General features: G+C 40.5%; 1 protein-coding gene across 1 annotated transcript in view; it reads left to right on the forward strand.

The window, feature by feature from the left end:
• The first annotated feature begins 408 nt into the window (after positions 1–408).
• The window catches only part of Dennd5b (DENN/MADD domain containing 5B), a 160,427-nt gene continuing 147,295 nt past the window's right edge, over positions 409–13,540 (forward strand). The window contains exon 1 of the mRNA XM_013505934.1: positions 409–436. Coding sequence (XP_013361388.1) covers positions 424–436 — 13 coding nt within the window. The 5' untranslated portion in view covers positions 409–423. The remainder of the gene's footprint in view (positions 437–13,540) is intronic.

Consider the following 13,540-nt stretch of genomic DNA (forward strand, 5'->3'; position numbering starts at 1 on the left):
GCTTTCAGGCCTTTTTTAATTTTTAATTTTGAGAAAGGGTCTCACTGTCACTAAGTTCCCCGGGCTCACCCTGAATTTGTAATCTTCCTGCTTCAGCCTCCCAGAGTTCTGGAACTACAGGTGTGTGCCACCATACCCGGGTGACCTCTAGGCACAGTACAAAGGGCTTTAACAAAAGTGAACAATAAAACGTTAAATTTTAATGCACTTTTGAACTTTCCTATTTTAAAATGAAAACAGAATGGAGGAAAAGCATTATCTGAGGAAGAAACAAGTACAGAGTTTCTAGAACTGACAAAAAGAAAACAGGAAGATTTTAATGCACTTTTAAAGACAAACCATCGTTTCTCTTGTTACAGTACTGTGTGCAGATATGATTGTGTGGAATCTGCTCTTCATAGTGTTTGGTGTATTCAGGAAATAATGTATTTATCTGGTAAGATTTCAGTATCATTTATTTATTTAATAAAAAGGTTTTGGGTGTCGGTGTGTTCCAGGCCAGTCTGAAACTCACTGTGTATCCCAGGCTGGCCTTGAGCTCTTAAAGATCCTTTTGCTTCAGTCTTCTAGAGTGTTCATCACCACATCCAGCTTCACAAACAGGCTTGAAAGCCTGTGTGTAGTTTGTGTTCTAGGCATCAGGAACAGCTGGGAGCAAAGCATTCAAAAATCCCAACCCTCAGGTGGTGTATACTCTAGTGTAAAGAAATATGAAAAGATAGTTTGCCAGGTGTTAGTGCTGTGAAGAGAAATAAAGCTTCAGGGAAGTGGGACCCAAGCAGCAGCAGCAGGGCGGCAGGAGGTGAAGTAAGTATGCTGGGGATTAACCCCAGGACCTCCTCAATGCCAGGCTTGTGCTCTCCACTGAGGGCCATCCCTCCCAGCCTGAGATTTTATATGTGATGGTTAGGAAAGGCCTCCCAGAGGAGGTGCATTTGAACAGAGCCCTGAAGGAGGTAAGGAAGCAAGCCACATGGATTGCCTAGGGCAGTGATGGCCAACCTTTTAGATCTTTAAGTGATACAAACAGCCCACTGTGTTGTACTTGCCATAGATTCACCACCAGCAGTCTGGGGCCTCATAGACAGTTTTTAGCCTTTTCTTTGGAGGTGGGAAGCTCCTAGAGGGCTTTCCACAGAATGCTGATGAGATCTGATGTGTCCTCTGGAACGATCCCTGGGGCTACCATGTTGAGTGGCAGAGTCAGGGCTCAGGGTGGGCAATTGCTTCACTGTTTGAGGTGAGAGTTGTTGGGGTTTGAAGTGGCAGGAAAGAGTCAGATTCTAGAGAGTGCACATTGAAGGGAGAGCCAACAACGCCTGCTGATGAATCGTATGTATGTGTATCATTGTATTAATACTATTTAGTCATACTCAGAACGTGATCAAAGATGGCTTCAAGAGTGTTGGCTGAACAGTTATGAGCTTCTCTACCAATGGAGATGCAGGCAGATTAATTGGGTTTTGGATGTGTTACTGTGATGTGCCTATTGGACTTTCAAATGGAGATGTCAGAGAAGACATCTTCCAAGGGAGAGGTCTAGACTGTGACGTAAGTTTAAAGCCATGAAATTGGATGAAATCACTTAGAAAGTGAGTGCAGAGAGGAAGGATCGAGTGCTGGGGTGAGGGCACTGCAGTGTGTGTAGGTGGAGGATGGGGGGAAACACCCCAGGAGGTTAAGGAGTGTGGACCATGGTGAGGAGGAAAACAGGGATATGGTGTCATGTTCTCACCTAGCCTTCTTCTTCACTTTCCATACACCTCCATGTGGTGATGTGTTTATCTGTTTTCTGTTGCTATGACAAAACACCCGAGACTGGGTATATCAGAAATCAGTGCAGCTCCTGTATGTGAGTTTTGGAGGGTGAAGGGCCTAGTAAGAGTAGCCTTACCTGTTAGGCCTTTGGTCAGGACCACATAGCAGTTGGCATCAAAAGGGTGGGAGCACTTGCACAAGAGCACATGCCGAGACAGTAAGCCAGAGCAATGTAGTAGTTGATACAGTTACTCCCACCATAACGGACCCAACCAATCCAGGCCTGAGGTTCGGAACCGTCTCAGTCCTCCCCAAGGCAGCGTCTCCAGTGCCCTCAGGACCTCAGTGACCACACCTCATGGATTTTACCACCCCACACATTGTCACACTGATGCCCAGGCTTCCACCACATGGGCCTGAGGGGACACACTCAGACCACAGACGGTGCTGATCAGGCAAGTTACTCAGAAGGTTGCTTCTGTTTTGCCACATTAAGTTGAAAGTTAGTGACCGTGAAATTTTATTGTGCCTTTCTGGAACTGTTCTCTTTTTACCCGACCATTTATTAGGAAGTTGTTATCCTATTTTACCTGGGTGTCGTGGTGGAAGCCTGCAGTCCCAGCACTGGGGAGGCTGAGCTGGGAGGATCCTGCATTTGAGGCCAGCCTAGGTACATAGTGAAGCCCTGTCTCAAAAAACCAGGCAAGAACAAAAAACAGAGACATAATTTTACAAGTTGCTGTACAGATTTAAAAAAAAATTTTTTTTTTTGAGACAGGTTCTCACTATGTAGTTCAGGCTGGCCTCAAACTCGCAGTAATTCTCTTGCCTCAGTTTCCCCTGCTCCTGGGAATACAGGCATGAGCCACGATGCCCCATTAGACTTTTTCTTAACATATATATTTCTGGAATCCTATAAGTGGTGAGAAATTGGAATCGTTAAGAATAGATACCATCAAGTAGTAATTAAATAGACCAAGACCTTATGATAAAAGTTATCAAGGCTTCTGATAGTTTTTTAAAGATACTCTTCCCATTAACACGTGGCTTTAACAACTGTGGAAAAGGCTTCATAAATATGCCCCCCTCCCTTTTCCAGTACTGGGGGTTGAACCCAGGGTGTTTGCACTAAACTGTGTCTCCAGCCCTTTTTAAATTTTCATTTTGAGACAGTGTCTTGCTAACATGCTATGTTGCTCAGGCAGGGCCAGACTTTTCTGCCTCAGCCTCCAGAGTTGGGTATAAGCATGCACTACGGTGCTCGCTGTAGAGTGTTGTTTCTTTCCCCATTCCCATACAGTGTTTAGTAAGTAAATGAGGACATGGGGGATGGGTATGCAGCTCAGTGGTACAGTACTTGCCTAGCATGTGGGAGGTCGTAGATTTGATCCCCAGCACTGACGACAGACAAATGTGACTGAATATGTTACAAGAGTCTAGAACATACATATATTCGTGTGTGTGTGTGTGTGTGTGTGTGTGTGTGTGTGAGTGTTCTGGGAGTGGGGCCCAGGGTGTACCAGGTGCTGAGCAAGTGCCATATCTCTAGCCCCCAGAATGTTCTTTATGTGTTCTCATGGTAGCCTAGATTCAGTCTCGACAGCTGTTGATGTCTGACAGATGAGATCTCTGCCACAGACCTTTGTTTAGACCTCTTCCTTGGTATCTTAGCTATTTTTAGCTTTGGTTGTGTTGGGTGCGGTTTCCAAAAGAGCTTAGAAGCAGTAGAGATCATCCTCTAAGTGCATATATAAAATCTAATGGAGGCAGAGTATCATGCCATAGTATTTCTGGAGGGAACCTTAGACGTTGCTTAAGGTGATGAAATGGAGACGGAGATTAAGGGCCTTCTCAGATCAGTTTTGCAACAGACTCCTGCTTAGTGCCCCATAGTTACCCTACTCAAACTCCAAAAAAAGATGAGCTTACTCTGAGTCAAGCATTTCAGTAGAGTTCTTATTTCAGGCTGAGTGTGGTACTCAAGATTATGCTAAAAGCTGTCTTTTGAAACAGCAGCCAGGTGTACAGAGCACTGGTGGGGTAAGAGCTGCTCTTGATCTAACCACTGGTGCTAGTATCCCGATTAGCTTTGCAGGGCTTGGGGTGTGGCCAAGTCGGGAGCACTTGACTGGATGTGCAGTGCCTGGGGTGGCTTGATTGATAGCACTGGCCCACAGTAGGTTATGACTGAGATTTTTTTTTGTCTTTTTCAGTTAGGGTGTCACTATGTAGTTCAGGCTGGCCTTGAACTCACTATGTAGCCCAGGCTAGCCTTGAACTCACAGCGATCCTCCTGCCTCCACCTCACAGAGTACTAGGATTACAGGTGTGTGCCACCATTCTGGCTATGCGTATGTGTGTGTTATTGAAGATTGAAACTAGGGGCTTTGCATCAAGTTACATCTCCAATCTTTTGTAAAATTTGTATTTTGAGACAGGGTCTTGCAAAATTGCTTAGACTGAGCTCGAACTTGTGATCCTCCTGCCTCAGCCTTCCAGAGTGCTGAGATTACAGGCATACACCACTGTAACTGGTCTTTTCTCTTCTGTCTTTTTTTGTGGTGCTGGGGATCTAATTGCAGGCCTGGTTGTGCTAGAGAAATGCTCTGCTTCTGCTCTATGCCCTCAGCCCTTGCTGAATATAAGGATGTTATTGTGTAAACACAGGACTTGTACAACCTAAGTAAAAATACCACTGTCAAGTTTTTTTAAACCTCTGCTTTTTTTTCCTGAGTTTTGTCATCTGTCTTTTCTTAGCATAGCATTGTTACTTGTCCTTCAGTGCGTTTTTAATTTTTCCTCCTTTTTTATTGGTTATACAGATTAATGGGCTCATTTTAGCAGGTTTGTGCATACCCAGCACATGCTTTGATCATTTTCACCCTTCTATCATTGCCCCATCCTTCTTGGTTTTTACAGTCTCCTGTTCCATTGTGTATATTTTGCTCATGTCCACCCCCACCTCAAGTTATTAATTTTAAAAATGACTGTAGGAATGCTTCTGAAGCTGTGGCTGGTGGGCCTTGGTAGGTAGAGCTGCCTCCACCGTCAGAAGCCGATTCCAGTTCTGACCTGTGGCTCGAGAGAACCACTGGCACTGTGTTCTCTGTCTCAGAGGGCTTAAATGAGATATTTCCCAGTAGACCACCCTGGGGCCTGAAATTGTTTTCAAGAAAATACCCAAAGGTATCTTTTTTTTTCCTTTGGTGCTGGGAATTGAACTCAGGACCTTGTACTTGCCAGGTAGGCATTTGTGCGGCTGAGCTGGATCTAAAGGTATCCTTTTTTTTTTAGTACTGGGGATTGAACTCGGCCTTGTATGTGAAGGAATCTTTAAAAAAAAAAAACACACACTGAATGTCATAGAGTTAGAGGACCAATATATATCACACAAGGACAACTGAGTAATTATAATGTCAGCCATAGGAAAGGAGGAAAGACCAATTAGTCTATTTACTTATAGAAAAGCACAATTCTTAATAAGAATTAACTTTCTTTTTGAAATGTTCATATTAGGTCCAGACTCCTAATTATAATCTACTTGGACTCATAGGGACCCAGGGCCTTTGTTTGAAACGATCACCCTCAGATTATTATCGTATAGATGATACTGTCAGTTTACCACATAATAGCCAGTGAGTTCTTAGAATATTTTTTAAACCTAAACTTTCCTTTTTTTTTTGTATGGCTCTTTTCCGGTACGGGAATTGAACTCACGACCTTGCGCTTGCCAGGCAGGCGCTGTGCCACTGAGCTAAATCCCCAGCCCCTAAACTTTCCTTATTTCTTCCTTTGTATTTACATCAACACAGATTTTTACCTTGGTTCACAAAGTTCTTCATGACCTGATCTCTGCTATCCTAACATTTTTGGACTGGGTCACTCTTTCTACCTATATTAATTTTCTTCTCTTCTTTCTTTCTTTCTTTCTTTCTTTCTTTCTTTCTTTCTTTCTTTCTGTGCACATTGCTTACACAGATTAATGGGTTTTAATGTTGGCAGGTTCATACGTGCATATAACATACTTTGATCATTTTTACCTCCCCTTCACCCTCCTTGTCCCACCTCAACCCTAGTTTTACGTTTCTGGGGCTCAGTGCTTATATTTGAGCATTTACCCCACTTTACCCACCCTCATTCCCTTTATCTTGTCTAGGAGCAGTCTCCCTCTACTTTCTTGTCATGTTTCAAAGGTTCTTTATCTTAGAACATGCGTTGTCTTTCTGAGTCTGGCTTATTTTGCCCAACGTCATAATCTCTATATCCATCCATTTTCCTGCAGATGACTAAATTCCGTTCTTCTTTCAGGCTGAATAATAACCCTTTGTGTCTCAGTACCACCTTTTCTTTATGTGTTCATCTGTCTGTGGGCACCCAGGCTGGTTCCATATCTTCACTATTGTGAATGGCGCCACAGTACCTGTATTAGTTTTCTTGTGGGTCCCTAAAACACGACCAGCTGTTTCCTGTCTCTTAGCCTGTCCGTCTTCTTTTCTCTCCCTAGACTCCTCTTCCCTAGGCCAGCATTGTTCAGTAGAAATACACTGTAATGTGAGACACATTCGTAATTCCACATTTTCTAGAAATTATATTTTGAAAGGGAGGAAAGAACCAGGTAATATTAATTCCAGTGATGTATTTGATATGACCCAACACAACTTGTTTCAACATATCAACATAAAAACTGTTAATGAATTTCTTAATTCTCTTTTCTGTTTCTAGTCTTCACAATCCAGTGTGTATTTTGCACTTGAAGTATCTCCACTTGGCCAAGATGCATTTCAGGTGTTCGGGGCCACGTGTGGCCGTGGCTGCCCACTGACTGTGCAGCCACGGCCACACCAGGCTGGCTGTTTCCCTCTCTGACCCAGACCACACTCTTGCTTTGCCTCAGGGCTCTTTAGTACCTGGCAGGATGTTATCGCTGCACTTTTTTACCTTTTAATGTTATCTTCCCCACTGGGTCATTGGCACCTAAAGAGCAGGACCTTTGCCTCTCTCATTTATTATTGTTCACCCAGTGACTGAAAAAATGGAGTCTGCGCAGAGTAGGGTCTCAAATGGATTGGGTGAGTGAGATAATTTGGTGGGGACAGAAATATAGCTTTTCTTTTTTATATTGACAGTAAAGCTAGTATAGTTGATGTGAGGTTTTTGAAGTATAAAATGATAGTTCCTGTGCAATCAGGGTTTTAGTCATAAAGTCTTTGCTTACACCAATGTCTGTCTTCCAGCAGATTTAATGTTTCTGTTTTAGTATTTAGAACTTTGATCCATTTCTGCTTTAGTGTATGGTGAAAGATATGGGTCCAGTTTTAATCTTCAGCATGTGCAAAGCCAGTCTTTCCAGCACCATTTATCAAAGAGGCTATCCTTCTTCCTGAACTATAAAATGGAAGCTAGAGTTTCTTTCAAAAGGAGAAGCTTGAGATTGATAGAAAAGCAAGACCAATAGTTAATTGTCTTTAAAAAGTGTCTAATGGCATTGTGGGAAGATACTATAACTTCTTCTGACTCTAAAATTCATTAGCCTGTTCTTTTCTCTTGATTTTTGTTTGTTTGTTTGTTTGTTTGTTTTGGTACTGGGAATTGAACTCAGGACCTTGCACTTGCCAGGGAGGTGCTGTGCCACTGAGCTATCTCCCTGGCTTCTTTTTCTCTTGAAATAAGCTATGGTCAATAAAATTAACCTCTTTTTTTGTGGTGCTGGGGAGTTGAATGTAGGGCAGTTGCACTGGGCTGTCGTCTCAGCCCTTTTTAGTTTTTATTTTGAGACAGGGTCTTGCTGAGTTGTCCAGGCTGGCTTCAAATTTGCAATCCTACTGCCTCAGCCTTCCAGAGCATTGGGCTTATAAGGAACACCATGCCCTGCTAAATTAACTTTTTAAAATCAGCTCCATCTAAGCAGGCATGCATATATCAGCAAAGCTTTGACTTTTTTTTTTTAAACAACTTGTCTTATTTATTTATGAACTAGTGCCAAGCACATAAATTGTGGATAGTGTTTATAGAATTCCACAAAGTGGTTGTATTGAAGAGTGCTTGCAGCTTCCGTTGTGGTTTGAAGGGGCTATCTTAGGAAATTGCATTCACAGTTTTATTCTTCATGGGCACCCACATCACCTTTGGCTGGGTAGGACAGTTCTTGTTGTTTCTATAAAGTTCAGTCCTAACTCATCATGTCACATACACCTGTAATCCTAGCACTATGGGAGGCTGAGGCAGGAGGATCAAAAGTTCAAACCCAGCCCAACTAACTTGCGAGTTAGCAAGGCTTTATCTAAAAATAAAAAATAAAAAATAAAAAGGACCAGGGATGTAGCACAGAGCAGAAGTTCTGGGTTCAATTCCCCAGTGCAGTACTGAAAAAGAAAATCAGTTTTTTTGTTTGTTTGCTGTGTTTTATTTTCTCTGTATTTTTTTGCTTGGGTATGAACTTAGACACCTTGCACTGTCCCCTCTGCTTGACTTTCTAAGATGATGCTGTCCAATGTCCTCTGGGCCAGAAATTCCACAAATACTTAATAGGAGACTTCTTCATTCCTTTCCAAATACAATGCAGGTGTGGCTGGCTTACTGTAGAAGGTAAGAACAGAATTGTTGGAATGAAAGTGGAAACATTTTATCTGCTGCTGAGAAAACAGCGAAGAGCACCACCATTTGCTTCTTCAGACATCATGCTCCTTCCACCTTCCAAAAATCAAGACATTTATTAACTTTACTTAAGTACTGTAACTATTGTTTGCTAACAAGAATTTTTTTTGCAGGTAGTACTGGGAATTGAACCCAGGGGTGCGCCACCACTGAGCTATGCCCCCAGCCTGAGTGATTGATTGATTGATTGAGACAGGATCTCACTGTGTAGTTTAGGGTGGCATTGAACTAAGTTAGCCCAGGCTGGCTTTGAACTTGTGGTGATCATCCTGTCTCAGCCTCCCTCAGTGCTAGGATTACAGACATATGCCACCTTGCTAGCTTTTTGTTTATTTTGAGACAAGGTTTCACTATGTAGTCCAGGCCAGCCTTGAACTTGCTGTATAATAGCACAGGCTGGCTTCCAACTCTTGATCTTCCTCCCTCAACTATCCAGAGTGCTGAGATTACATATTGCTGGAGGTTGAATCTGGGGCCTTTGCAGTGAGCTACATTGCCAGCCCTTTCTGTTTTTTGCTTTGAGATGGGGGTCCCACTAAATTGCTGAGTTGCTCAGACTGGGCTTTAACTTGGATGCTCCTGATCCCACTTCCCTAAATACTGGGATTATAGAATTGACAATACTTTTTAAAAACGACTTTAATGTGCTAGCATTGAGTCAGAATGAACTCCAGGTTCACATTTATATATGATACCCTGAAAATAGCTGGCATTTATCAGGCATGAAATGTTGTTGATGACCTGTAAACATTGCATTTAATGTTCACAGTAAGTGGAAGGGTCCAACCCTCCTCAATTTACAGATGAAGAGGCTGAGGCTCAGTGAGTAGCCTGTGGTCATAGAGACAATAAAGGCCAAAGCTAGGGTCCCTTCCCAGGTTTCCTGGCTCCAGATGGCCCTTCGCTTTACTTCTGCTGTCCTGAGTCCTCTAGCCAGCTGTCCGCAACTACTGGGTGGTGACACATTCTCGGGCTGCTGTTTATGAGCGATGTCATGTTATTAACAGTGGTAGACAAACTATAGTTATAAATTTTGTGTATATATTTTCAGGGTCTTTCCCCTAGTGATGTCATTTTCACTCAGTTCCAGTCCTGGGTGCTTTTGGGTAGAACAAAGAGAGGTGGCATTGTGCGCAGCCCCATACATAAGGAAAAAACTTTTTAAAATGTTTGATGTTACTGTTAAGCTAAAACAATTACTGGTGAACTGTAAATAATTTGCACATAATCCTAAAGCCTTTTAAGATACCACTACTAGAAATTAACACAATGGAAACCAAGAAAACAATATAATTAATAAATGAAAGAGTTGGTTCTTTGAGAAAATACATAAAATTGATAAACCCTTAGCCAATCTTATCAAAAAAAGGAAAGAAAAGACTCAGATTCATGCACTGAGGAATGATAAGGGTGAAGTCACTACACATCCTGTGGAAATTCAGAAGATCATCAGTACCTGCTTTGAAAATCTTTACTCTCATAGGATGGAAAACAGAGAGGAAATGGACAGATTTCTGGATACATATAAATTACCAAAGCTGAATCAAGAAGATATAAAAATTCTGAATAACCCAGTATCAGTTAATGAGATTGAAAATGTAATTAAAAACTCACCGACAAAGAAAAGCCCAGGTCCTGATGGATTCACTGCTGAATTCAACAAGAAATTTAGACAAGATCTAATGCCAGTACTCTTCAAACTCTTTAATGAAATTGAAAGGGAAGCAATACTCCCTAACTCTTTCCTGTAAGCAAGTGTTATCCGGATACCAAAACCAGAGAAAGATACAACCAAAATAGAGAACTACAGGCCAGTCTTCCTAATGAACATAGATGCAGAAATCCTCAATAAGATACTAGCGAACAGAATTCAACAAATCATCAAGAAAATTATATACCATGACCAGATAGGATTTATCCCAGGAATACAGGGATGGTTTAACATATACAAATCAATTAATGTAATACATGATATCAACAGAGCCAGAGACAGAAATCACATGATCATCTCAGTAGATGCAGAAAAAGCTTTTGATAAAGTCTAGCACTCATTCGTGATAAAAACCCTACAGAAAATTGGAATAGATGGTCTTTATCTCAATCTGATAAAAGCCAGCTATGACAAACCAATGGGCAACATCATCCTAAATGGACAAAAACTGAAAGCTTTTGCTTAAAATCAGGAACAAGACAAGGATGTCCACTATCACCACTCCTTTTCAACATAGTTCTGGAAACATTAGCCAGAGCAGTTAGACAAGAGAGAGAAAGAAAAGGAATAAGGATAGCAAAGGAAGAAGTGAAATTATCATTATTTGCAGATTACATGATACTCTACATAGAATACCCCAAAAACTCCACCAAAAGACTCCTAGAGTTAATAACCAAATTTAGTTGGCTGGATACAAAGTCAGTACTCAAAAATCAATAGCATTCTTGTACACAAGCAATAAACTTATTGAGAGAGAAATTAGGGAAACCACACCCTTCACAATAGCATCCAAAAAAATGAAACACTTAGCAATCAATCTAACAAAGGAAGTAAAAGATGTATATATTTAAAATTATACTACTGTGAAAAAAGGAGATTGAAGAGGATTTTAGAAAATAGACATCCCTTGCTCATGGATAGGAAGAACCAACATAGTGAAAATGGCCATACTTCCAAAATTGTTATACAGGTTTAATGCAGTCACAGAACTAGAGAAAATACACCTATAATTCATCTGGAACCAGAAGAGACCTAGAATAGCAAAGGTAATCCTGGGCAACAAAGACAAGTCAGGAGGCATCACAATCCCTCACTTGAAATTATGCTATAAATCTACTGTGATGAAATCAGCGTGGTACTGGCAAAAAAAATAGACCTGAAGACCAGTGGAACAGATTAGAAGATGTGGACACAACTACAAACACACTCAGCCACCTTATCTTTAACAAAGGAGCCAAACATGTTCAAAGATAGCCTGTTTAACAAATGGTGCTGGAAAAATTGGCTCTCTACATGCTGAAGACTATTAGACCCATGTCTGTCACCATGCACTAAAGTTAAAATGGATCAAAGATTTAAATATTAAAGCAGAAACACTAAATCTACTGAAAGAGAAAGTAGGTTGAAATCTTGAAAGCATGGGGTAGGCACAGTCTTCATGAACAAAATCCAAACTACACAGGAAACACTTAGAAGAATCAACAACTGGGACCTCATCCTATCAAAAAGCTTTTGCACTTAAAAAGAAATCACTAATAGAGTGAAAAGACAACCCACAGAGTGAGAAAATATTTTAGCTAACTGTCCTTCAGATAGAGGACTTATATCTAGAACATATAAAGAATTGAAAAAACTCAGGCCTCCCAAATTCAAAGACCTAATCCAAAAATGGGCGTCTGAGATGAATATGCACTTCTCAGATGAAGAAATACAAATGGTAAATAAATACATGAAAAATGTTCAACATCATTGGTCACTTGAGACATGCAAATTAAAACATCACTGAGGTTCCATCTCACCCCAATAAGAATGGCTCCCATCAAGAAATCCACCAACAACAAATGCTGGTGGGGCTGTGGGGGAAAAGGAACGCTTTTTTACTGTTGATGGCAATGTAGACTGGTGTAACCACTTTGGAAATCAGTGTTAGAATGCTCTTAGACAGAAGCTTTCTTTCCCCAATAAATAGATTCTGGTCTTTAAAAACAAGGAAATCACTTTGAAAATCACTTTGGAAATCAAAATATTAAGACTGGAGGTCCCATTTAACCCAGCCATTCCCCTTCTGGGTGTTTTCTCAGAAGAATTAAAAACATCATACCACAGCAATATATGTGCACCCATGTTCACAGCAACACAATTTGTCATAGCAGTATTTTGGAAGCAACCCAAATGCCCGTCAACTGAGGAGTGGATAAGAAAAATGTGGTATTTTTATACAATGGAGTATTACTCAGCTATAAAAAAAGATAAATGAGGCTTTTATAGGTAAGTGGATGCAACTAGAGACCATACTCATGAGTGAAATAAATCAGACTCACATGTAAAACATTGTATTGTCTCCCTAGTGTAAGAACTGAAAGAGTAAATAAAACTGAAAGGCACAATAGATACTGGGAAAGGGAAAGAAAGTGCTTAATAGAAAAGAACAACTGGGATGAAGGAAAGAAGAAAGAAGGAAGGGAAATACATATATACTCACACACACAAGATAGCTAAGATAACTGTACTACACATTTATTGGTTTATTAAAGGAAACAGTTAATGTTTAATTGTTCGATCAATCTTGCATGCCTATATCTGGTAGTCTGAGCAACTACTTTGAAGATAACAATAAGTAATACAACAACCATTGTTGATTTCCTATCTTGTTTTGAAATTCTGTATCATTTTCATAATTTTTATGTTGTTTTTGTCTTTGTTTTTGTTCTTTTCTCTTTAAAATAAAAAAAAAAGATACCACTGCTAAAGCTACTGTTCTTCTTTCCTTTCCTCTAGACTTTTAAAACATTTTATTCATTGTTTGAGGATATTCATGAGAAGAACTCCAGATTAATTCAACATTCACACTGATATTATTTCTAGTACTTATTTTTTCATTATAAAATGTGATGTCAGAAATCATTAGTGTTCTTGTACACTAATAATGAACCCACTAAGAAAGAAATTCAGGAATATGCCATTTGTAGTAGTGTGTAGGAAAATTAAATACTTGTGAGTTAGCCTAAGGATATGAAAGGCCTCTACAGTGAAAACTGCAGTACTCTAAAAGGAAATCAGCAACCCATTCAGTCTTCCTGTCCTTAGACAGAAGCATTCTTTCCCCAATAAATAGATTCTGGTCTTTAAAAACAAGGAAATCAAAGAGGACATCAGAAAAGGGAAGGATACCCTCTGTTCCTGGATATACAGAACCAATCTAGTGAAAATGGCCCTACTCCCAAAATTGATACACAGATTTAACCCAATCCCAATCAAATTATGAACAGCATTCCTCACAAAACTGAAGAAAACTGTCCTTAAATTCAGAAGCGCAGTCTTGAGTAACAAGAGCAAAGCGGAGACATCACACTCCCAGATTTAAAGTTACATTACACAGCTGCAGTGATAAAAACAGCATGATCCTGGCACAAAAAC

Source organism: Chinchilla lanigera, unplaced genomic scaffold (genome assembly GCF_000276665.1).
Source record: "Chinchilla lanigera isolate Chin_1 unplaced genomic scaffold, ChiLan1.0 scaffold00104, whole genome shotgun sequence".
NCBI classification, from domain to species: domain Eukaryota; kingdom Metazoa; phylum Chordata; class Mammalia; order Rodentia; family Chinchillidae; genus Chinchilla; species Chinchilla lanigera.